This window comes from Heptranchias perlo, chromosome 25, assembly GCF_035084215.1.
Source record: "Heptranchias perlo isolate sHepPer1 chromosome 25, sHepPer1.hap1, whole genome shotgun sequence".
In the NCBI taxonomy this organism is placed as follows: Eukaryota; Metazoa; Chordata; class Chondrichthyes; order Hexanchiformes; family Hexanchidae; genus Heptranchias; species Heptranchias perlo.
Window position 1 is genome coordinate 5459746 of NC_090349.1, and position 26772 is coordinate 5486517.

Below are 26772 nucleotides of genomic sequence, written 5' to 3' on the forward strand. Positions count from 1 at the left end.
TGGTCTCCCCCACAAGTGGAAACATCTTCTCTATGTCAACTCTATCAAACCCTTTCATAATCTTAAAGACCTCTATCAGGTGACCCCTCAGCCTTCTCTTTTCTAGAGAAAAGAGCCCCAGCCTTTTCTGATGAGCATATCCTCTCAGTTCTGGTGTCACCCTTATGAATTTGTTTCATGCCTTCTCCAGTGCCTCTATATCCATTTTATAATATGGAGACCAGAGCTGTGCACAATGCTCCAGGTATAGTCTAACCAAGGTTCTATACAAGTTTAACATAATTTCTCTGCTTTCCAATTCTATCCCTCTAGAAATGAGCCCCAGTGCTTTGTTTGCATTTTTAAGGCCTTACTAATCTGTGTCGCTACTTTTAGTGATTTGTGTATCTAGATCCCTCTGCTCCTCTACTTCATTTAAATTCTTATTATCCAAGCAGTATGTGGCCTCCTTATGCTTCCTACCAAAATGTAACATTGTACAATGAAAGCCGTTTGCCAATTACACACACATTCTGCAAGTTTATTAATGTCTTATTGTATTTTGTCGCATTCTTCCTCGGTATTAACTTTACCCCCCAGTTTGGTGTTGTCTGCAAATTTTGAAATTGAACTTTCAATTCCTGAGTCGAAATCCTTTAGGTAAATGGTGAACAACAGTGGTCCCAGCACCGATCCCTGTGGAACACCACTTCCCACCTTTTGCCAGTCTGAGTAGATACCTTTAACCCCCACTCTCTATTTTCTATTCTGTAGCCAGCTTGCTATCCATTCTGCTACTTGTCCCCTGACTCCACATGCTCTGACTTTAGTCATAAATCTACTATGCTGTACCTTATCGAAGGCCTTTTGAAAATCCAAATATATCAAATCTACTACATTACCCTTGTCTACTCTTTCTGTCACTTTTCAAAGAATTCAATAAGGTTGGTCAAGCATGACTTTCCCTTTTGAAATCCGTGCTGACTATTCTTTATTATACTTTTGGTTTCTAGATGTTTTACTCTCCATTATCTTTCCTACCACCGACGTTAAGCTAATTGGTCTATAGCTCCCTGGACTTGTTCTAGCTCCCTTTTTAAATATAGGAATCACGTTAGCTGACCGTCAGGCACTATTCCTTTATCGAATGAATTTTTATATATATAAAATAGTGCCTCTGCTATCTCCTCCCTAACTTCTTTTAATATTCACAGATGCAATCCATCCGGACCTGGGGTTTTATCCTCTCTAAGTTTGATTAGTTTATCAGTTATCTCCCCCCTTTCTATCTTAAATGTCTTTATATCTTTTTTGATCTCTTCTTCTAGTGTCATGTCCACCTTGTTAGTCTCCCTGGTAAATACTGAGGCAAAGTTTAATATTTCTGCCATTTCACTGTCATTACTATGAGTTTATCTTGTGCATCCCTTAGTGGCCCTATCCCTATTCTGATTTTTCTTTTGTTATTTATGTGCCTGTAGAATACTTTACTATTTCTTTTTATATTCCTTGATAATTTAATTTTGCAGTTCCTCTTTGCTTTCCTAATTGTATTTCTAACATCCTTCCTAACCTCTTCGTATTCCCTATCGTCATCCTCTCCGTTATTGTCTAGATACTTAGTGATTGACTTTTTCTTTAGTTTCAATTTTGTCTGTATCTCTATTTATCCATGGTGTTTCATTATTGGCTAGTCTGTTCTTGCTTTTTAGAGGAATATATTTCTCCTGAACTCTATTGATCACCGTTTTAAATATCTCTTTGTCGGTCAAAATATTTTTCCAGTTTACTTTCCGTAGTTCCATTCCCATCCCCTCAAAATGAGCTTTTCTCCAATCTATTACTTTGGTCTTTGTCTTACTCAAATATTATTTTAAACCTTATCATGTTATGATCGCTATTGTCTAGATGTTCCCCTGCGCTTACTTCTCATATCTGCTCTGGTTCATTTCCCATTACTAGATCCACCAGTGTTTCCTCTCTTGTTGGGCTTCTTACGTATTGGGTAAGAAAGGAGTCCTGTACACACTGTAAAAACTCCATTCCCTTTTCCTTTACCTACCTCTTCCTGCCAGTTTATTTGGGGGTAGTTGAAATCTACTCTGTAAAAAACCCATGCTCTACCTGCCCTGGATACTGATGTATAACATTGATGTGAGTTTTAACCCTGTGCTGTATTCCACACTACGAGACATGCCTGTAGTTGACTAGAAGCTGAATGTTCTTTACTCTCTCCATTTTACAATGAAACATGGGGGGGTCTCGCAACCTGACCTGCTGGAAGTTGGTAGGTGTCCTCATCACCGAGGTCAATAGAAATATTCAGCATGGTCTCGTCTGTGCTGCTCCAGGAGAGGAGCTCGGGTTTGCAGTCGGAGATTATTCTGGGTGGACCCTTCATACTGTAATTGTGTTCAGATTGCCAGTGCTGCTTTTTGACATCGGCTGCATTTTTGTCCTCCACCGACCAAGACCTTTTGCCTCGCAGTTTCTCCGGAGATTTCTGGATAAAAAGAAAATTAGCTCAGTATTTGGAAGAACCTCCTCCCTCAGTAGGGTCACGTTAGCCCGAGTATTTCCAGAGCACTATCGGCAGATTTGTGTGTTTCTTTTCTCTCTGTGTCATGCGCCAAACTCCAGCTGAGAGGTCAGGACTCTGTTCCGCTACCTGAGTCAGTCCTGTTTCATAAACAGATACTAGATATCAGCCTTGGCTCAGCTGGTAGCACTCTCGGAAAGTCGTGGGTGGAAGTCCCACTCCAGAGACATGAGCACATAATCTAGGCTGACACTGCAGTGTAATACTGAGGGAGTGCTGCACTGTCGCAGGTTCCGTCTTTCAGATAAGACACTAAACCGAGGCTCCCTCTGCCTTCTCAGGTGGACGTAAAAGATCCCATGGCACCATTCCCAAGTACAGCGGGGGAGTTCTCCCTGGCATCCTGGCCAATATTTATCCCTCAACCAACATCACTAAAATAGATTATCTAGTCATTATCTCGTTGTCATTTGAGGGAGCTTGCTGTGCATATATTTTCTGCCGCATTTCCTACATTACAACAGTGAGTACACTTCAAAAAGTACTTCATTGGCTGTAAAGCGCTTTGGGACATCCTGAAGTTTTAAAAGGCGCCAAATAAACTCAAGTCTTTCCTACAGATTTCCACTCTGCTCCTGTTGGAAGAGGCTGCTCACCACTTCTTTCAGAGGCTGAGGTGAAGAGCAGAGCAGGGTGAAGATCCATTAAGGGGACACTGCAGCCTTGGTCACCCCAGGCCAATTCCGCATGTCCCCCTAAGCGTGCTGGTGTTGTTTGAAGGCATCAGCCTGTCTTTTCTGGCTGGGGAAGGGACATGGCTCCAGGGAAGTGCAGGAGGGAGGGAGGGAGAAGAAATTAAAAATAAAATGATTAAAAAGATGAAATATTCTTTAGTGAGGCTTGGACATCATTTATCACCTAGAAGCCCTAAACGAGCAGTTGTCATAGAATGTGATTGGTTTATAACAAACAGTGATACAAAAACACTGGCCTGGGTTGTCTAATCATGTGCAAACCCAATCAGAAGTGACCAGACCATGATCACAGACCCCACTGGAGACTCTGGGCTCTTCCTCATTGTGATAACTCAGGCAAATCCCCTCTGACTGGGGGTTTACCCACTGGCACTGGGAATTAGCATGCTGCTGCAGGATTTAAAGGCCTGCAGCAGCTTAAATGGGCAGTCACCATCACAATGGATTTTTTGCTGCAACATAATAAAAAAAAGGTTCCGAGAATAAAGAGTGTCCAATGGGTCTGCAAGAGGATAGAGTCCCTACTCCCCGCACCCCCTCCCTCACCCCCGTTTGCAGAGGTAGCAGTGGAAGTGCTGTTATAGGAAGTGAAGCAGAGGTGGGAGCCCCATGTTGGCACAGAGTGCCACAAGGAGAGCTGGCTAGGGGGAATGGAAAGTAGCAGCAGTCAGTGTCAACTAAATCAACATCACCAGATCAAGCAAGATAAGAGTGTCAGGTACACCTTTTAAGAATGGACTAAGCATGTCTGCCACTTAGTGACCTTCCCCTCACACTATGTTAATTTAATTGCTTACCATCAATACTCATGAAACAGGACTGTGTCCTTAACGCCCCCCAGCATTCACTCACATACCTACATGCATTCACCCCACAAAAATCCTAACATGGAATCTAATTGTTTCGTGCAGGCGCCTGTCATAGAACCTTACAGTACAGATTGAGGCCGTTCGACCCATCGTGCCTGTGCCAGCTCTTTGAAAGAGCTATCCAATTAGTCCCACTCCCCCACTCATTCCCCATAGCTCTGCAAATTTTTCCTTTTCAAGTATTTATCCAATTCCCTTTTGAAAGTTATTATTGAATCTGTTTCCACCACCCTTTCAGGCAGTGCATTCCAGATCAGAACAACTCACTGCATAAAAAAAATTCTCCTCATCTCCCCTCTGGTTCTTTTGCCAATTACTTTAAATCTGTGTCCTCTGGTTACCGACCCTCCTACCGATGGAAACAGTTTCTCCTTATTTACTCTATCAAAACCCTTCATGATTTTGAACACCTCTATTAAATCTTCTCTTAACCTTCTCTGCTCTAAGGAGAACAACCCCAGATTCTCCATGTAACTGAAGTCCCTCATCTGCATTTTGGGTTCTCACTCTGACAGCTAGGTTTCACCGCATGCCATGCTAACAATACGTCATTCTCACTTTATGCCTTCCTTGTCCAAGGACAAGACAGCCCATAATACTCAGATGGCAGGCTCCTAAGAGCTCTAACCTCTTGCAGGGAAGAAATCCTGAAAATTCTAGGGAGGGAGATCACAGAGGGTGTTGGACAAGCAGAAGTAGGAGAGCAGCTGTGGGTTTGTGATGAACTTAGCCATCTCATCCTGTTGTACGCTGCATTATGGTCAGCAAACCATATCATGAAACCGCCATGTTACTCCCTCTACTGTGAACTCTGCTCCTCAGCAAATTATTACTAACCTCTCTTCCTTCTCTAGATCTGTCAGAGGAAGAATACACAGGCCCCAGTACATTCAGCCCTTCCCGGCAGATGCCACCACTCACTCCGTCCCTCCCAGGCACTAACTCAGAGCTCCATGTATCCCTCCGACAGTGGGAGCCACTCGTGACCACACTGCGGCTGCCGGTGCCCGCGCTCAGGCACTTTGAGAAGAAGCCACCTTCCTGGGTGCTTCCTGCGGTCAAGCTGGGCCCCACGGCTGGAGGTCCGGCAGGCTGCGTGAGAACAGATCACAGGGTTTCTCCGATGCTGCTGAGGCCCACCGTCACTGCCCGTTCCACACAATCGCCTATTCTTTCCATGCTGGCAGTGACGCACTCCTGCCACTGGGTGCCCGAGGTCTGCACAGCTTCAGTTGCAATGCTCCTGAAAGACTGCTGCTCTGTGCTTGGTCCCTTCCTGCCTTGGGGCTCCCCTGTAGATGGCTGTGAAGATGACACTGTGGCTCCATGCTGTTCAGCGTTGGTGCAAATCCCTCTCACAGCCCCACAGCATTATCAGATGTGCTCTGCTGCACATTCTCGGACTCTAAGGTTGAAGCTAATATCTTGTGCCGCTGCATTAACTGGCGTCTGAAAGAAGGCCTACTTGGACACCAATCCCTTACCCATGCACTGGAGTCAGGACCTGGGCTCACAGGCTGCTCTGACCCCTCCTCCTCTTCTCCTGGCCGCTCCACTTGCCCCCCCTCACGTGTGAATGGTGCTCTGCCACTTGGTCCTGGGCCAGAACCTTGGGAAGAGCCTACAGGAAGAGACAAGAACAACCCATTATATTGCAACACCCCTCGCTGGGCAATGCCTTCATGGAGCTAGAAGCCGAGTGTACCAGCTGCTGTTACTATGCCTACTCCCACCGCACTGAAACCGATGCACAACAGGAACACGAGAAATTGGTCATCAGGATGTGACTGGTGAGCTGGGATCGCTAATCGCACCCCAGGAGGCAGTGCACCAGAGGACGAAGATCGGCCAGCACCAGATCCACAGTGAGTCTGGGGAAGGGTGAGGGGGGCGAGCGGTGGCTGATAACTGCCCGCAGTTTCAATATGGAGCCAGGAAGAGCACTGGTAAAAAATGTTGTTAGTTACCTTTTTCTGGCAGCCTCCAGCTGTCCCTTTAAAAGCCACTGGTTTGGCTGCTTAAGGCCAGGAAAACTGCGCTGCGATCAGTCCCGATCGAATATGGGAGAAGGGCCTGGAACTGGTGTTAGGCCCTGGATTTACATAGGAAATGGGCCTAACATTGAATTCAGATGTGTGGCCTGACCAATTTGGCATGTGGTGGTCTCCCGGCACAGAGATATTGGATCCTTCAGTGACCGGACACTGCATGATCCAATTTCTGGGCCAGAGTTCTTTGAGGAGGTGACGGATATGGTGCATGGGGGGAAATGCAGTGGATGTGGTGAGAAAGTCATCGAGCAGGTACCACACAGGAGACTTCTGGAGAAGATTAAGGAGTATGGAATTTGGGGATGGATTAAAAACTAGATAGAAGGGAGAAACAAAGAGCAGGAGTTGAAGGCAGTTCCTCAGAGTGCATGGTCCCACAGGGTTCTGTCTGGGACCACTCCTGTTCACTGTGTACGTCAATGATTTGGATATAGGGCTAAAGGGAGTGGTGTTCAAATTTGCAGATGATACTAAAAAATGAGGCACAGTAAATAATTCAGCGGACCAATGGATATCGATAAGATGGTGGAATGGGCAAAAAAGTGACAAATGGAATTCAACGTCAGTAGATGTGAGGTGTACATTTTGATACAAAAAATAAAAGTAATAAATATACTTTGAATGGGGAAAACTAAGTGATGCGGAAGAGCAGAGGGATTTGGGGATTCAGGTTAACAAGACATTACAAGCAGCACCTCAAGTGGATGGGGCCATAAAAAGGCTAATAGAATCCTGGGCTTTACGACAAGAGGTATAGAATATAAAAGTGGAGATGTAATGGTGAATCTATATAAAACCTCAGTAAGACCACAGTTGGAGTACTGTGGGAAATTTTGGGCTCCGCACTATAGGAAGGATGTTGAGAGGGGCCAGTGCAGATTCACCAGGGTGCTGTCTGGTATGAAGAAATACAAATACAAAGAAAGACACAAAAATTGGGGCTTTTCATTGGAAGAGAGGCGATTACGGGATGGTTTGATGGAGGTGTTTCAAATTATGATGGGATGGGACTCAGTGGATAGAAACAGACTGCTTCTGGTGATTGTAGGGTCGAGAACGAGGGGACATAGAGATACTTTAAATATATGAGATTTAGGACATAGAGCAGGAGAAACTTTATACACAGAGGCTTCCGAGACTGCGGAATGCATCACTGGAGTTATGATTTGGAGATGCCGGTGATGGACTGGGGTTGACAAATGTAAAGAATCTTACAACACCAGGTTATAGTCCAACAATTTTATTTGAAAATCACAAGCTTTCGGAGGCTTTCTCCTTCGTCAGGTGAATGTGGGAATCCTTGAACGTTTCGCATTTACGTTCAGAGAACAATACCTGATGATTACAGATAATCTTTCCAACTGCCCGTTGTCAAGGCAATCAAAGTGTTCAGACAGAGAGGTGTTACCTACAGGACCACCGAATATACAAACGGCCAGAACACAAGACAGAGAGAGAGAGGGAGAAACATCCGAAAGGAAGAGAAAGACAGAGAATGACCCGTTGTATTAAAAACAGAGAACTTTTATTCGCTGGTGGGGTTACGTGTAGCGTGACATGAACCCAAGATCCCGGTTGAGGCCGTCCTCATGGGTGCGGAACTTGGCTATCAATTTCTGCTCGACGATTTTGCGTTGTCGTGTGTCTCGAAGGCCGCCTTGGAGAATGCTTACCCGAAGATCGGTGGCTGAATGTCCTTGACTGCTGAAGTGTTCCCCGACTGGGAGGGAACCCTCCTGTCTGGCGATTGTTGCGCGGTGTCCATTCATCCGTTGTCGCAGCGTCTGCATGATCTCGCCAATGTACCATGCTCCGGGGCATCCTTTCCGCAACGTATGAAAAGTGTTCAGACAGAGAGGTGTTACCTACAGGACCACCGAATATACAAACGGCCAGAACACAAGACAGAGAGAGAGAGGGAGAAACATCCAAAAGGAAGAGAAAGACAGAGAATGACCCGTTGTATTAAAAACAGATAACTTTTATTCGCTGGTGGGGTTACGTGTAGCGTGACATGAACCCAAGATCCCGGTTGAGGCCGTCCTCATGGGTGCGGAACTTGGCTATCAATTTCTGCTCGACGATTTTGCGTTGTCGTGTGTCTCGAAGGCCGCCTTGGAGAATGCTTACCCGAAGATCGGTGGCTGAATGTCCTTGACTGCTGAAGTGTTCCCCGACTGGGAGGGAACCCTCCTGTCTGGCGATTGTTGCGCGGTGTCCATTCATCCGTTGTCGCAGCGTCTGCATGGACTCGCCAATGTACCATGCTCCGGGGCATCCTTTCCTGCGGTAGACAATGAGGTAGACAACGTTGGCCGAGTCACAGGAGTATGAACCATGTGCCTGGTGGGTGGTGTCCTCTCGTGTGATGATGGTATCTGTGTCGATGATCTGGCATGTCTTGCAGAGGTTGCCGTGGCAGGGTTGTGTGGTGTCATGGACGCTGTTCTCCTGAAAGCTGGGTAATTTGCTGCGAACGATGGTCTGTTTGAGGTTGGGTGGCTGTTTGAAGGCGAGTAGTGGAGGTGTGGGGATGGCTTTAGCGAGGTGTTCGTCGTCATCGATGACATGTTGAAGGCTGCGGAGAACATGGCGTAGTTTCTCCGCTCCGGGGATGTACTGGACGACGAAGGGTACTCTGTTGGTTGCGTCCCGTGTTAGTCTTCTGAGGAGGTCTATGCGATTTTTCGCTGTGGCCCGTTGGAACTGTCGATTGACGAGTTCAGCGTCATATCCCGTTCTTACGAGGGCATCTTTCAGCGTCTGTAGGTGTCCATCGCGTTCCTCCTCGTCTGAGCAGATCCTGTGTATTCGCAGGGCCTGTCCATAGGGGATGGCCTCTTTGATGTGGTTAGGGTAGAAGCTGGAAAAGTGGAGCATCGTGAGGTTGTCCGTGGGCTTGCGGTAGAGTGAGGTGCTGAGGTGCCCGTCTTTGATGGAGATTCGATGTTATCAACAAGTTCCATCCCACCATCAAGCTCACCATGGACTACTCCTCAGAATCGGTTGGCCATCGTTGTCTACTTCATACGTTGCGGAAAGGATGCCCCGGAGCATGGTACATTGGCGAGATCATGCAGACGCTGCGACAACGGATGAATGGACACCGCGCAACAATCGCCAGACAGGAGGGTTCCCTCCCAGTCGGGGAACACTTCAGCAGTCAAGGACATTCAGCCACCGATCTTCGGGTAAGCATTCTCCAAGGCGGCCTTCGAGACACACGACAACGCAAAATCGTCGAGCAGAAATTGATAGCCAAGTTCCGCACCCATGAGGACGGCCTCAACCGGGATCTTGGGTTCATGTCACGCTACACGTAACCCCACCAGCGAATAAAAGTTCTCTGTTTTTAATACAACGGGTCATTCTCTGTCTTTCTCTTCCTTTCGGATGTTTCTCCCTCTCTCTCTCTGTCTTGTGTTCTGGCCTTTTGTATATTCAGTGGTCCTGTAGGTAACACCTCTCTGTCTGAACACTTTGATTGCCTTGACAACGGGCAGTTGGAAAGATTATCTGTAATCATCAGGTATTGTTCTCTGAATATAAATGCGAAACGTTCAAGGATTCCCACATTCACCTGACGAAGGAGAAAGCCTCCGAAAGCTTGTGATTTTCAAATAAAATTGTTGGACTATAACCTGGTGTTGTAAGATTCTTTACATTACTGGAGTTAGTGACTGAAGCAGAGACCATGTCAACATTTAAGAACAGGTTCGAGAGGTGATTGAAGGAAAGGGGGATAAAGGGATATGGGAACAGGGCGAGCTCATGGGATTAGCATACTGCTCTCATGGAGGATAAACTCCAACATGGACTGGACCTGGTTTCCTGTGCTGTAATTTCTAAATGATTCTGTGGTAAGAACATAAGACATTTTGCAACAGATTCTGCAGGGTGGTTGGCCGGGGAGCCATTGCACTCGGTCCCTGACATCCAGTATTTGTCCATGTATACCCATGTCCGAGTACACCCATGTCCATGGACATTGAATATGTCCTATACTTGGGTGGGGTATTCAAATTAGATGTTAATGACAGGAAAAGTTCAATATCACCTTATCAACTCTGGTGAATTGCTGGCATCCAGCATTGTTAAGGCCCCGGACATTGGGGTGTCAAATCCACCCAAAAATGTTTCCGGTCTTCAGCAGGTGCGGCAGCTGTTTACCACCCCTCCGCCTGAGCTGGACCACCAAGCAGTGGGCACACACCACCGGGAGCTCATCAACATGGAAATGAATCTGGCCCCGAAGACCCACTGGGGCCAGCACTCACTGGGATTGGTCAGGATTAAGCTTGTCCCAGCGTCAATCCAGCGGGACTCCCGTTTTTTTTTTTATGACCCAGCTGCTTAGCAAGTGTGGCCCCTAGAGGAGGAGGAGGAGGAGGTCGGGGCAGGTGAGTAAGGTGTCAAAAATAAAAGAGATACTTGCTGAACGGTAGCACCACGCCTCCAAACTCAACCTCGTCAATGCAATCCATGGTTGCCCTGAGCAACGGAGGGAGGACCATCTCTTCGCCTGCTGGGAGAGCCTCGAGGTTGGCTGGGCCCTCGCCTGACGGGGTTCTCTCCTGGTGGTGATTCAATAACTTGGCCTGCAAGCAGAACAACAGTAATGAATACTAGAGGAACTGATAGAGCATCACTGTGATAAGACTCCCTCCCTCTTGGGGCAGAATTAAGTTGGAGCAAAATTTGCATTAGGGTATCCCATGGCAGGTGTCCTGCGCCTAGTACTGTGTGCTCGAGTACTGTGGAAAGGGAAACATGTCATCATCCTGCATCCTTGAGAGGGCAGGGGAGCATCAAATCCTGTGGGCCACACCATCCAAGTGTCAACTTTGGCTCAGTTGGTAGGACTCTCGCCTTCAAGTCAGAAGGTTGTGGGTTCAAGCACCACTCCAGAGACTTGAGCACAATAATCCAGGCAGACATGGACGTAAGAGCTGAATTCCAGAGGTGAGGTGAGAGTGACTGCCCTTGACATCAAGGCAGCATTTGACCGAATGTAGCATCAAGGAGCCCTAGTAAAATGGGAATCAGGGGGAAAACTCTCCAGTGGCTGGAGTCATACCCAGCACAAAGGAAGATGGTAGTGGTTGTTGGAGGCCAATCAGGACATTGCTGCAGGAGTTCCTCAGGGCAGTATCCTAGGCCCAACCATCTTCAGCTGCTCCATCATAAGGTCAGAAATGGGGATGTTTGCTGATGATTGCACAGTGTTCAGTTCCATTCGCAACCCCTCAGATATTGAAACAGTCCGTGCCCACATACAGCAAGACCTGGACAACATCCAGGCTTAGGCTGATAGGTGGCAAGTAACATTTGCGCAGACAAGTGCCAGGCAATGACCATCTCCAACAAGAGAGAGTCTAACCACCACCCCTTGACATTAAACGGCATTATCATCGCTGAATCCCCCGCCATCAACATCCTGGGAGTCACCATTGGCCAGAAACTTAACTGGACCAGCCACGTAAATACTGTGGCTACAAGAGCAGGTCAGAGGCTGGGTTTTCTGCACCGAGTGACTCACCTCCTGACTCCCCAAAACCTTTCCACCATCTACAAGGCCAACAGAATGTTGGCTTTTATTGCTAGGGGGATAGAATATAAAAACAGGGAGGTATTGCTGCAGTTATATAAGGTATTGGTGAGACTGCACCTGGAATATTGCATACAGTTTTGGTCTCCATACTTAAGAAAAGACATACTTGCTCTCGAGGCAGTACAAAGAAGGTTCACTCGGTTAATCCCGGGGATGAGGGGGCGGACATATGAGGAGAGGTTGAGTAGATTGGGACTCTACTCATTGGAGTTCAGAAGAATGAGAGGCGATCTTATTGAAACATATAAGATTGTGAAGGGGCTTGATCGGGTGGATGCGGTAAGGATGTTCCCAAGGATGGGTAAAACTAGAACTAGGGGGAATAATCTTAGAATAAGGGGCTGCTCTTTCAAAACTGAGATGAGGAGAAACTTCTTCACTCAGAGGGTGGTAGGTCTGTGGAATTTGCTGCCCCAGGAAGCTGTGGAAGCTACATCATTAAATAAATTTAAAACAGAAATAGACAGTTTCCTAGAAGTAAAGGGAATTAGGGGTTACGGGGAGCGGGCAGGAAATTGGACATGAATTTAGATTTGAGGTTAGGATCAGATCAGACATGATCTTATTGAATGGCGGAGCAGGCTCGAGGGGCCAATTGGCCTACTCCTGCTCCTATTTCTTATGTTCTTATGTTCTTATGTTAAGTCAGGAGTGTGATGGAATACTCTCCACTTGCCTGGATGAGTGCAGCTCCAACAACACTCAAGAAGCTCGACACCATCCAGGACAAGGCAGCCCGTTGTTTGTTTGGTATCCCATCCACCACCCTAAACATTCACTGGCACACAGTGGCTGCAGTGTGTACCATCTACAGGATGCACTGCAGCAACTCACCAAGGCTTCTTCGACAGCACCTCCCAAACCCACGACCTCTACCACCTAGAAGGACAAGGGCACCAGGCACGTGGGAACAACACCACCTGCACATTCCCCTCCAAGTCACACACCATCCCGAATTGGAAATATATTGTCGCTGGGTCAAAATCCTGGAACTCCCTAACACATTAGCAATGTGGGAGAACCTTCACCACACGGACTGCAGCGGTTCAAGAAGGCGGCTCACCACCACCTTCTCAAGGGCAATTAGGGATGGGCAATAAATGTCGGCCTCGCCAGCGACGCCCACATCCCATGAACGAATAAAAAAAATCAAAAAAAACCCACTCCCAGTGCAGTACTAAGGGAGTGCTGCACTGTCGAAGATGCCATCTTTCAGATGAGACGTTAAACCTGCCCTCTCAGATTAGGGTTGCCAACCCTCCGGGACTGTCTTGAGGTATTGAAGATTAATCTCCTGGACACTGCTGTGAGCAACCCTGGAGGAAAATCATCACGGCATTAAAAAAAATTATGTTTTTTTCATATTCTTTGAATACTTTTGTTTATCAGTTATAGAAATGTTGGGAATGGGAAAAAAGGCTGTTTGACAATGCAGGGATGTTGGAGTTGGGAGTTCTCCAGGAATATGTCCAACCAGAGATGGCAACCCTATATCCCTATCTCAAGTGGATGTAAAAGATCCCATGGCATCATTCGAAGAAGTGCTGGGGAGTTCTCCCAGTGTCCTGGCCAATATTTATCCCTCAACCAACATCACTAAAACATTTATCTAATTTGTTATTTGTAAACAAATTGGTTGTTGTGTTGCCTGCGTAACAACAGTGCCTACATTTAAAAAGACAGTAATCCATTGATTAGAAAATACTATGGGACATCCTGAGCATGTGAAAACGCAAGTCATTTTTTCTTTCTTCCACGGAGAAAGAGGCAAGTATGCAAAGGAGGGCCCACCTCCTTTGAAACTTGTTCAATTATCTAGAAGTTGTTTCCCAACTGGTCCCAGGTCCAGAGCAGGCTGCATTAACCTGCTGCAGCCCCTCCTTACAGGCTGCCTGCACTCGGAAGTTGAGCCTCTGTCCCAAAAAAGAGCCACCCTTCGTTGCTGCACCTCTCACAGCGGGACGCCACGGCCAGGACTTCACCGCTGAAGGTTCCAGTTTTACTATTGTGCTGCTTTCCGCCATTCTTCAACAATGCAAATCTTTATTTTCAGTGAGAGAGAGAACTATATACCTCCCCTTTAAAGGCGGGCATCCTCCCTTTAAAAGGTGGCCTGATTTTGTGACTGGTAGCCAGTCAGCTTGTAGGCCATATATTTTGTTTGGCTTGAAATGTGGTGTTAATAAAACGTGCTCCAACAACACCACAGAGTTGGGCATCACACATGTGGCATAAAGGGTTAAACAACCAATCGGATTGCAGCTTCGACCAGCCTCTCCCTCCCCACAGCTCCCACTACTTACCATCAGAACCTCGTCAACTTCAGAAGTTCCAGCTTCCTCACTCTGCTCTAAAACCAACAAGAGAAAATCAGACGGAGATGGTTTGTTACCGAGGTCAGATTTCAGTAATGCCCATGCAATGGGATAAACCAAGCACTGGTGCTCATTGCTCAGCAGAAGCAAGCTTCACATTTCAAAAATAAGATGGGATGAACATCAGTGAGGATCCTTAATCAAAGGCAGAGCTATAAGCAATGCACATTATACCAGAGAGGGTTAGAGTAAGGGCTCGGGTCTCAGGGCAGCTTCACATATCATTAACATCAACACTCCCAGGGTACGTACAGCAAGGGCTGGATACAGAGTAAAGCACCCTCTACACTGTCCCATCAAACACTCCCAGGGCAGGTACAGCACGGGTTAGATACAGAGTAAAGCTCCCTCTACACTGTCCCATCAAACACTCCCAGGGCAGGTACAGCACGGGTTAGATACAGAGTAAAGCTCCATCTACACTATCCCATCAAACACTCCCAGGGCAGGTACAGCACGGGTTAGATACAGAGTAAAGCTCCATCTACACTATCCCATCAAACACTCCCAGGTCAGGCACAGCACAGGTTAGGTACAGAGTAAAGCTCCGTCTACACTGTCCCATCAAGCAATCCCAGGGCAGGTTCACCATGGGTTAGATACAGAGTAAAGCTCCCTCTACACTGTGCTAATAGTTCACTTTCACCCCAATTTCAGACGACAGCATGTACTGTACTAAGAAATTTTTTCCTTTCCTAACACCAACCAGTTTATAACACACTGCACCACCCAGCATCTAATCTACTCCCAATCAGCTGCTAACCTACTGCATATCCGGCATCAAATCTACTGACAAATAGTTTCTAACCCACTGCACCATCCAATATCTAATCTACTGCACCATCCAGTGGTTTATTAATTTTATCATCCAGTGTCTAACCCACTGCACCATCCAGCCCCCCCTGATTTTTATATTACATAGAATTACATAGAATGTACAGCATGGAAAGACCATTCAGCCCAACTGGTCTATGTCGGTGCTTATGCTCAACACAAGTCTCCTCCCTCCTCTCTTCATCTCACCCCATCAGCATATTTTTCTATTCCTTTCTCCCTCATGTGTTTAGCTAGCTTCCTCTTAAAGGCGTCTATGCTATTTGCCTCAACTATTCCACGTGGGAGCGAGTTCCACATTCTGACCACTCTCTGGGTAAAGAAGTTTCTCCCGAATACCCTATCGATTTATTGGTGACTATCGTATATTTATGGCTTCTAGTTTTGGTCTCCCCATATTAAGTGTTATTTACCTTTCTTGGGGATGAAAGAACCGAGCAGAATCTGTGCTTCCAGCGTGCATTCCATAAACTCTAGCAAGATGGCTTCCTTGCTCACAACTACTGACGTCTCTCCCGCTAGGGCGGCCAGCGCTGATTCGACTGTTTTATACATCTCCATCATCTCCTCGTTATTGCCAAACTTCAGCAATTTTCCTGCCAGCTCTTTCCCGGCTCCCATTCTTTTAATTATCTGTTCTGTTCGATTCAGCCTCTCCAACAGTCTGCTGTGCTCTGAGTCGTGCTCGGTTTCCAGCTCCCTCAGCAGCCCCTCCCCCTGCTTATTAATCTCTTGTATCATGGCAGAAGCCTTTTGTTTTATCAACACTTCGGTGTCATTCTTCACCAAGTCCAGGCTTCCCATCAGGGATTTCAAATCTGTGTAGGTTTCAGTAAATTTATTGTGATTTTCTTGGGTTGCATCTGTCATTTGTTTCAACTCTCCCTTCTTCAGGGCAACCTCCTCCTTAATGTCATGGTAACAGTGATCTGGGGAAATGTGATGAAGCAACAGGCAGTTGCAACAAATGCTCGTGGAACATGTCTTACAGAAAAACCTGTAAATAAACCAAACACAGAAAGGCCAATGTGGTGAAGTAGAGATGTAATAACAACAACTTGCATTTATATAGCGCCTTTAACGTAGTAAAACGTCGCTTCACAGGAGCATAATCAGACAAAGATTGACACTGAGCCACATAAGGAGAGATTAGGGCAGGTGACCAAAAGCTTGGTCAAAGAGATAGGTTTTAAGGATCATCTTAAATGAGAGAGAGAGATAGAGAGGCGGAGGGGTTTAGGGAGGGAATTCCAGAGCAGCTGAATTGTAAACAATTTTACAACACCAAGTTATAGTCCAACAATTTTATTTTAAAATCCACAAGCTTTCGGAGGCTTCCTCCTTCCTCAGGTGAACGTGGAGGAAGCCACATTCACCTGAGGAAAGAGGAAGCCTCCGAAAGCTTGTGGATTTTAAAATAAAATTGTTGGACTATAACTTGGTGTTGTAAAATTGTTTAAAATTGTCAACCCCAGTCCATCACCGGCATCTCCACATCTAGGCAGCTGAAGGCATGGCCGCCAATGGTGGAGCGATGAAAATCGGGGATGCGCAAGAGGCCAGAATTGGAGGAGCGCAGAGATCTCAGAGGAATGTAGTGCTAGACAAGGTTACAGAGATAGGGATTTGAAAACAAGGATAAGAATTTTAAAATAGATGCGTTGGTGGACCGGGAGCCAATGTACATCAGCGTGCACAGGGGTGATGGGTGAACAGGACTTGATGTGAATTAGGATACTGGCAGCAGAGTTTTGGATGAGCTCAAGTTTACAGAGGATGCAAGATGGGAGGCCGGCCAGGAGAGCATTGCAATAGTCGAGTCTAAAGGTAACAAAGGCATGGATAAGGGTTTCAGCAGCAGATGAGCTGAGGCAGGGGCGGAGACGGGCAATGTTACAGAGGTGGAAGTAGGCGGCCTTGGTGGTGGAAAGGATATGGGGACAGATACTCAGCTCAGATCAAATTGGAAAGTAGATTAGTATTAGGGATAAGGTGGAAAAAAAAGTAATGAGAAAAGGCAAAAGAAGAATTGAACATGAGATTTCTGGGAACATCTCGAGTAATAATACAAGCTCTTCAAATGTACACAGTAAGAAAAAAGGAAATATTAGTCCATTTAAAATGATAACAGGAAGCGGAATCTGATGGCAAAGAAATAGTAGAGCTATTAAATAGTTACTTCAAGAGAACTTGCATTTATATAACACCTTCAACAATGAAAAACATCCCAAAACGCTTCACAGAGGGAACAAAACAAACACTGAGCATAAACGGGGAAAAGGCAGCCTGGGCTTCGGTCTTGAGACTTTTGGCATTTTGAAAGGGCACAGATTTTCCCTTCATGGTGCTGAAGTGCAGAGAAACATCAGGCGATAAGGCTGGTCCTTAATGGAGCCTGCATCATTTCCCATCATTTAAATTAATGGCGTAAAATTGGATGGGCTCCATCACAGGTATGTGATCTTCATCACCTGATCTCCTTCCAATAGAGCAGAGCCACCCCTACAAACCCAGCCTTTTACATCGATAATTGATTCACACTTCAATGGTACCCTGGTCCTCAGAGGATTGTGTGCTGATGTTACACTCTGTCAAAAAATAACACCATAGTGGTTTGAAACATTTTTTTGTTCAGAGCCTGCTTTAGTATGAATATAAAGTATGGTGGTGCCATGCTATCTGCCGGTACGGTGTGGTATGGTGTGGCTCCTTGTGGTGAGTTGCCAATCTCAGTCGAACAGGGTGTCTTCCATATGAGGAAAGGGCAAAGTCAGAGGATGAGGCACCTCAACTAGTGGTGGGCTCGGACCAGCTGGGCTACCCACTGTTGGGTTCATAGGATATCGTCATATATCCCCATTGCCCTTATGTGGGGTATTATAGGATATCGTCATATATCCCCATTGCCCTAATGTGGGGTATTATAGGATATCGTCATATATCCCCATTGCCCTTATGTGGGGTATTATAGGATATCGTCATATATCCCCATTGCCCTAATGTGGGGTATTATAGGATATCGTCATATATCCCCATTGCCCTAATGTGGGGTATTATAGGATATCGTCATATATCCCCATTGCCCTTATGTGGGGGTATTATAGGATATCGTCATATATCCCCATTGCCCTTATGTGGAGGTATTATAGGATATTGTCATTTATCCCCATTGCCCTAATGTGGGGTATTATAGGATATCGTCATATATCCCCATTGCCCTTATGTGGGGTATTATAGGATATCGTCATATATCCCCATTGCCCTTATGTGGGGTATTATAGGATATCATCATATATCCCCATTGCCCTTATGTGGGGTATTATAGGATATCGTCATATATCCCCATTGCCCTTATGTGGGGTATTATAGGATATTGTCATATATCCCCATTGCCCTTATGTGGGGGTATTATAGGATATTGTCATATATCCCCATTGCCCTTATGTGGGGTATTATAGGATATCATCATATATCCCTATTTCCATTAGTTCTCTGTAGCCTTCAAAGTCTTATCTCTTCCCAGTACATATATGAAACAACTGTATTCATACTTTACTCTTGACTGATTTACTGTATACTTTATTTCTTATCTCTTCTCATGGACGAGAGGTAATGTCTATGATACTCCTAGCCCGACCTTATATAACCATTGCAGAATGCCACTTTAATATTTGGATATATATTTTAGATTAAGAGAAACTTACTGTGGCTATTTTACCTGGTACACCTATACTTACACCCACCCTCTCAATTAGGGATAGTGCATGACGTGGGGAGGCCTGAAGGCCAAGGTGTTGGGGGGGGGGAGGGGATATAAACTGTGGGATCAGCCACCCGTACCGTGAGCAGAGGAGACGTTATTACCTGATGCGCTGCTCTCTGTGGTCGGGACAAACGATCTGTTTCTTGTTCCTTGCTAAAGTAACAAAGTCTTCACAGCCCAACTTCCTCAGATTATCCAGGGTCTCCACCAAGTGACTGTAGTTCTCCATGAACAGCTGGTGAGAATGGCAGCATCTCAGGCACAAGAACTTATCGCACTCAAAGCACAGGGAAGTGGCAGGTCTGTCGTCACCACAAGCCAGACACGGACCACACGAGATGTCCGACCCCAACCCAATCCTCCTCCTCAACTGCAGCTTGGCCACCAGGTTCGCAATGAACGTGTTGTCCTGTAAGTTGGTGACCTCTCCGTCAGTGGGGGCACTGCAGACGGGGCAGGTGGCATCGCCATGACCGGCCCACTCATTCCGCAGGCACGCCTGACAAATACTGTGCAGGCAAGGGAGCAGCTTGGGTCTGTCGAGCTGTTTACAGCAAACTCCACACTCAAATTCTTCAGCCTCGGACCCAGTTTCCATCACCTTCATTTGAAAAATTTTTTAAAATTAAAATGAACAAAAATGATAATTAGTACAAAGAATTATTTGTGTGACTCTCTGCACTATATCAAAAAACGGAGAGATTATTGTGAAGAATTAAATTACTGGGACAGTCCTTTGCTCAGACTAACAGTCCCAGTCACAGCAGAAACCCTGTATTACTGCAGACACAGAGCCACTTACCATCTGAACCAGTGCCTTATTCCCCCAGTTTTGAATAGGTGCTGTCTGGGCTCAAACACCAGCAGCCTAGTTCCCCTAGTACTGATGGATAAAGGGAATGACTGAGGTTAGAGCACCTGAGGGTATCCATACAGTGTCCAGCCAAACAAAACATTCCATCAATGAATAAATGAACCAATTAAACACTATGCAAGAATACAATTGACCTGCCCCTGGCTCAGACTCCACTGGGATCCATGATGGAGATGAGACGACTTCTGGGAGCAGCAGTGAGCGCTCGTTGGTGGAAAGTATTGTGTGTGTAACATGGATAGGTCTTCAACCCAATTGGGAAAAAATGGGGACACCTGCTCCGGAGGCAGCACCATCCTCTTCCTGCACTAACTGTGCCCCAAGTGACCCACTCAAGTTTGCTTTGACTGCAAAACAACCAATAACATCTCACAGTATCGAAGCTTTAGTGTAATAAAGGATTAGTGTTTGGTGGGGCTGTTGAGCCCTTGCAGTTTAACACCTGTAAAAGTGACAGTTGGTTAATCGGGTATTGTAACATTGAAGACACAAGTCTACCAGTTTTTACTGCTTCAGACAGAAGCACCTGGAATAAGCGGTAGGGAGATTAACCACATGTCAATGATAGTCTAATTTCATTTCAATTGTTTAGTTCTAAATTTCAACTGTCAGTGTAGGAATGACTTCAATGCCACTGTGTAGCTGAGGCTGATTACTTAAACTTTTTTTGTGTAAAGTTCAACTTCTTCCTCGAGACTTGCCCATGAAATTGTATTGTAAATAGTTAGCTGGGTATAAGTTTAATTTTTTATATTTGAGTTTATTGTTTGAGTTTACCAGTGAAAGAATGGTCTTCAGTAACGAGAAACAATGAAGGGCCAGTAAAATGTGGGAGCTCCTGAGACTTGAGCACATAATTTAGGCTAACACTTCCAGTGTAGTACTGAGGGAGTGCTGGACTGTTGGAGATGCTGTCTTTTGCTTTAGATGTTAAACTGATGACCTGTCTACCCTCACAGGTGGATGTAAAAGGTTCCATGGCACTATTCGAAGTACAGCAGGGGAGTTCTCCCCAGTGTCATGGCCAATATTTATCACTCAACCAACATCGCTAAAACAGATTGCCTGATCATTAACTCATTGCTGTTTCTGGGAGCTTGCTGTGTGTAAATTGGCTGCCGCATTTCCCACATTACAACAGTGGCTACACTTCAGAGAAGTACTTCATTGGCTGTAAGATGCTTTGGGAAGTCCTGAGGTTGTGAAAGGCGGTGTATATGCAAAATGCAAGTTCTTCCTTTCTTTCTTCTTTTTGGGTCTACGATGATCACATGGTGGAAGGTGTCTCCAACTGTTGTACTTAGCTCAAATGTTATGAGCTTAATGAGCTGCTGGGCCAAGTCCATCAGATATGGAGGACACACTAATGACATTCTAAAATAGCCTATGGAATTTGAGGTTTTATATAAAGGTAATGATAAACCCCCACAAACCTTATCGTAGGCCACAGTAAAGATACTGCGTGCTAAATTGGGCCGTGTAGCGCCCATTGTTTCGGCGCTACACGGCCTCTCCGACATCCAAGGTGGCGTCTTGGATGCGTACGCACATTTCCAGCGTGACGTGCGCCAGACGCCATCTTAGTATAGGAGCCTGTGCAGGCGCAGATAACGAATGCTAGAATCATGTAAAGTAGGGAGAAAATAGCTTCAATCAGAGTGCAACGATGATTTCAAGTGATAGACACCATCTTGGGACTTAACGCTCAACTCAACGCACAGTCTTAACCCCGACCATCTGAACATGTCTCAGAGTGCCTGGAGGACCCCCCCACCAGCACAATTTAAAGGGACCATGCAAGATTTACAGGTTAGTGGCTGGATTATTGCTTCTGGCTGCTGAGACATTTGTAACTGTTTTTGGAGGTCTCCTAGACTTGAATACTAGGACGTGGGGACATAGCCTAACATTTAGAGCCAGGTCGTGCAGTTAGGAAATGCTTCTACAAGCAAAGGATGAGAGATGTTTGGAACACTCTTCTGCAGATGGCAGTTGATGCTAGCTCACTTGTGAAATTTAAATCTGAGATTGATAGATTTCTGTGAACCAAGGGTATTAAGGGAATGGGGCTAAGGTGGGTATATGGAGTGAGGTCACAGGTCCACCATGATCTCACTGAATGGCGGAACAAGCTCAACGGGCTAAATACCACTTGCTGCCTCTTGATATGTGCCACCTTCTCCTGCAAGAAAGTGGGACGTGTGTCTGGGTGATGTGCCTGTCATGGTTAAATAGCTGTCAGTGTGTGTGGCCTGTGGGGGCTTGAAACAGTGATAATGTGTAAGGGTGAGAGGAAGCATCTGATTGGCAGAGTTGAGTACTGATGGAAAGAGTTTGTTGGTATGTGGGTGATGGGGGTGTAGTGCAGTTGGTAGGAGACACCACTTGACAGTTGACCTCACTCACCTTGCCCACTCATGTCAAAGCATTGAACTTCTTCCTGAACTGCAAACATGTTCATGATGCTGTGCGCCTGGCATTGACTTCGTCCCCCGCTGTTTCCCGAGTATATGTCTGAAGGGCATCTTGCGCGCCCCCCCCCCCCCCGCAACCCCCCCCCGCAACCCCCCCCCGCACCCCCCCCCGCCCCGCCCCCGCCCCCCGCCCCCCGCTGCCCCCGCCGCCCCCTGCCCCACGGATATAGGCTGTCCCTCCTTCTGTCGACCTCTTGCACCCAAGGTCTCTAGTGCATCAGCATAGAATCTTGGTGCACGCACTCTCGCAGGCCTGGAACCAACTCGGATCGGCAGATTGGTGTGCAGGTTTTAGAATGTGGGATTTAGTCGTGCACAACCTTTATTCAATGTTTTAACATAATTCATCGGTATGTAAACATAGGGATGGGACCTGCATCTGTGTTTTACGTGTGCGATGTCTGATCTCCATTCAGACTCAGTGCAGACAGTAGACTTTATTTTCAGCAAATAACAGGTACCAGCTACCTTTAAGAAATTTCTAAGAAACATCCTCCCTTTAAGGGATTGCGCTCCCTCTGGTGGTGGAAAGTGCAAATTGCGATGATTCCACGTGCAAGACCTGGAACGGAACGCCGATTGCAGGTAAGTCCTGGGGTGGGTCGAAACTTGTGTCCTGCCTGCGCAGGGGTCATTGGGCGCGGGGTAATAGCACATCACGCTACCTGCGCCCAAAAACAGCCCCTATCGAATCTTTTCCCCCATTCTATCCAGTTGTAGGTGTCCTACTTTAGGAATGGTGTCAAGGCCATGGAGATGGCACAGAAGATGTTAAGATGGTTGACAAGCTTTAATCATGAGGAAAGACTGGAGAAACTGGGGTTCTTTTCACTAGAGGAGAGAAGATTAAGAGAAGATCTGATAGAGGTGTTCAAATTACGAGGGGTTTTGATAAGGTAATTGGGGAACAGTTATTTTCAGCCTAGGGTCAGTGGTAGCACTCTTACCTCAGAGTCAGAGGGTCAGCTATTTGCTCCCCAAGCACAGATCCTCTGCTCCTGACTCAATTACCCAACACTTAGTGCAAATGTGCACTGATACACGGAGGATCCGTGATGGCCCATATATCGTTATCCACACACGTCACACAAGTTCCCTGCACTGTCATCCCTGTGTCCACCTTATAAATGTGCGCAGTGTTAGTCTGAACTCAATAACAACTTGTATTTACATAGTACCTTTCAATAAAATTCATAGAATCATACAGCACAGGTCATTCGGCCCATTGTACCTGTGCCGGCTCTTTGAAAGAGCTATCCAATCAGTCCCGCTCCCCTGCTCTTTCCCCAGAGCCCTGCAAATTTTTCTTTTTCAAATATTTATCCAATTCCCTTTTGAAAGTTATTATTGAATCTGTTTTCACCACCCTTTCAGGCAGTGCATTCCAGATCATAACAACACGCTGTGTAAAAAAAATGTTTCCTCATCTCCCCTCTGGTTCTTTTGCAAATTACTTTAAATCTGTGTCCTCTGGTTACCGACCCTCTTGCCAGTTGAAACAATTTCTCCCCATCTACCCTATCAAAACCCCTCAAAATTTTGAACACCTCTATTAAATCTCCCCTTAACCTTCTCTGCTGTAAGGAGAACAATCCCAGCTTCTCTAATCTCTCCATATAACTGAAGTCCCTCATCCCTGGTACCATTCTAGTAAATCTCCTCCGCACCCTCTCCAAGGCCTTGACATCCTTCCTAAAGTGCGGTGCCCAGAATTGGACACAACACTCCAGCTGAGGCCTAATTTATAAAGGTTTAGAACAACTTCCTTGCTTTTGTGCTCTGTACCTCTATTTATAAAGCCAAGGATCCCATATCCTTTTTTAACAACCTTATCAACTTGTCCTGCCACCTTCAAAGGTTCCTTCACCCTCTTTAAAATTGTACCATTTAGTTTATATTGCCTCTCCTCATTCTTCCTTCCAAAATGCATCACTTCGCACTCCTCTGCATTGTCTGCCCATTTCACCAGTCCATGTTCTCCTGAAGTCTGTTACTATCCTCCTCACTGTTTACTTCATTTCTGAGTTTCGTGTCATCTGCAAACTTTGAAATTATACCCTGTGTACCCAAGTCCAGGTCATTAATATATATCAAAAAGGTCCTAATAGAGACCCCTGGGGGGACACCACTGTATACTTCCTTCCAGTCTGAAAAACAACCATTCACCACTACTCTCTGCTTTCTGTCCCTTAGCCAATTTTGTATCCACGCTGCCACTGTGCCTTTAATCCCACGGGCTTCAATTTTGCCAACAAGTCTATTATATGATAAAAGGAGGCTTATGATAAATGTCAGATTCATAATACAGTAGAGAATCAAGCAGAATACAGAAAGTGTAGAGGAGAACTGAAAAAGGAAATAAGAGGGGCAAAGAGAGTGTATGAGAAAAGATTAGTGGGTAACGTAAAAGGGAATAATAAAATCTTTTAGAAACAAATGAAGAGTAAAAAAGGATAAACAAATGAAGGATGGGGCTAATTAGAGACCAAAAAGGAGATATTCTAGTAGAAGCAGAGGGCATGGCTGAGGTACTAAATGAATACTTTGCATCTGTCTCCACTAAAGAGGAGGATGCTGCCAATGTTACAGTAAAGGAGGAGGTAGTTGTGATAAGGCAAATCATGTCTGACAAACTTGATTGAGTTCTTCGATGAAATAACAGAGAGGGTTGATGAAGGCAGTGCAGTTGATGTTATGTATATGGACTTTCAAAAAGCGTTTGATAAATTGCCACACAACAGGCTAGTTAGCAAAATTGAAGCCCCTGGGATGATAGGGACAGTGGCTGCGTGGGTACGAAATTGGCTACGGGACAGAAAGCAGAGAGTAGTGGTGAACGGTTTATCAGGCTGGAGAGAAGCATACAGTGGTTTCAGCATTTTGGCTGCTGCTCCAGACCTGAGCCCATCACTCTATTTCCCCCTTTTTTCTTCTTTACCCCTTCTAGGCCCCTCCCTCCCGTCGTCATGCCTCCTTTCTCCCCTCTCGGGTACTCTGCCCCCCAAATCCCAACCCCACCCCTTTACCACTCCTCGAACTTCCTACTCTCCTGCTGCTATCGCAGGCTTGACTCCCTCTTAGATAAGCCTACAGCATCCCTCTGTGCCTCTCTTGGCATCCTCCGCAGGGCCCATCGAGACACTCGTCGCTGCCTCCTTACGAGCAGCAACCTCAACTGCCCCACCCTACTCTCTCACCGACTTTCCCACCCAGCACGCCCACTGAGAGCCAATCTTGCCAATCTCCTTCCCGTCCCACTCACCCCACCCAGCGCTGACCCTGTGCACTCTGCCAGTGGATCGGCTAACATCATCCCTCTCCACATCTCCCTCCAGAACATCCATTCACTTGTGAACAAGGCCCTTGCCATCCATGAGCTTATTGTGGATGACTGCATCAACATCATGGCCTTGATGGAAACCTGGGTGACGGGTGATGACACCTTCCCCCTTAATGAAGCCTCCCTGCCTGGCCATACCTTCCACCACTTGCCCCACCCAGACCGCCACGGTGGCGGTTTGGCCCTTATCACCTAATCACACCTTGGTCTGTCCCCCTGCTCCTCTGGCACCTTCTCTTCCTTTGAGCATCTCACCTTGTTCCACACCCCTCGCCTCTCCTTTAAAATCCTCGTTCTTCACCGCCCACCCAAGTACCACGCCAAGTTTCTCACCGAGATATCTTCACTGCTTTCCTCCCTCAGCCTCTGCACCGAGCGACTTCTCATCCTTGCTGATTTCAACCTCCTCTCATCATGCTCTCTCTCTTCCGAGTTCACTGCCCTCCTAATCTCCCTTAATCTCTCCCTCCATATAAACTCCCCTACCCATATTCACGGCCACCCCCTCCACCTTGCCATCTCACGTGGCCTCTCTACTCCCATCATGTCAATCACCGACACGGCCATCTCTGATCACTTCCTTGTATCTCTCTCCACCCACATCTCCCTCCCCCTCCTAATCCCACTTCCTTCTGTGTCCGCCCCTGGAAAAAACTCTCCCTTAAGTCACTTACATACAAACATACAAATTACGCGCAGGAGTAGGCCATTCAGCCCCTCGAGCCTGCTCTGCCATTTGATAAAATTATGGCTGATCTGATTGTGACCTCAACCCTATTTTCCAGTCTACCTACTATAACCTTTGACTCCCTTGTTAATCAGGAATCTATCTAACTCAACCTTAAAAATATTCAATGACCCTGCCTCCACCGCTCTCTGGGGAAGGGAGTTCCACAGACTCACGACCCTCAGAGAAAAAAATTCTCCTCATCTCTGTCTTAAATGGGAGACCCCTTATTTTTAAACTGTGGCCCCTAGTTCTAGTCTCTCCCACAAGGGGAAACATCCTCTCAGCATCTACCCCTTCTAGTCCTCTCAGAATCTTATATGTTTCAATAAGATCACCTCTCATTCTTCTAAACTCTAATGTATACAAGCCCAGCTTGTCCAACCTTTCCTCATAAGATAGCCCCCTCATCCCAGGAATCAGTCGAGTGAACCTTCTCTGAACCGCTTCTAAAGCAATTATGTCCTTTCTTAAATAAGGAGACCAAAACTGCACACAGTATTCTAGATGTGGTCTCACCAATGTCCTGTACAACTGTAGCAAAACATCTCCACTTTTATATTCCATTCCCCTTGCAATAA

General features: G+C 46.3%; 1 protein-coding gene across 2 annotated transcripts in view; it reads right to left on the reverse strand.

The window, feature by feature from the left end:
* The window catches only part of LOC137341950 (protein PML-like), a 47510-nt gene that overhangs the window by 15165 nt on the left and 5573 nt on the right, over positions 1–26772 (reverse strand). Inside the window, exons 1-7 of one of the 2 annotated variants that reach the window (XM_068005492.1) lie at positions 22057–22137; positions 18878–19377; positions 15427–16010; positions 14108–14154; positions 10629–10791; positions 5627–5763; positions 2254–2482 (exon numbers count right to left, since the gene is read on the reverse strand). In XM_068005492.1, the coding sequence (XP_067861593.1) occupies positions 2254–2482; positions 5627–5763; positions 10629–10791; positions 14108–14154; positions 15427–16010; positions 18878–19374 (1657 nt within the window). In that variant the 5' untranslated portion in view covers positions 19375–19377; positions 22057–22137. Of the gene's footprint in view, positions 1–2253; positions 2483–5626; positions 5764–10628; positions 10792–14107; positions 14155–15426; positions 16011–18877; positions 19378–22056; positions 22138–26772 lie in introns of those variants that run through there. The other variant, XM_068005491.1, reaches the window with a different exon arrangement.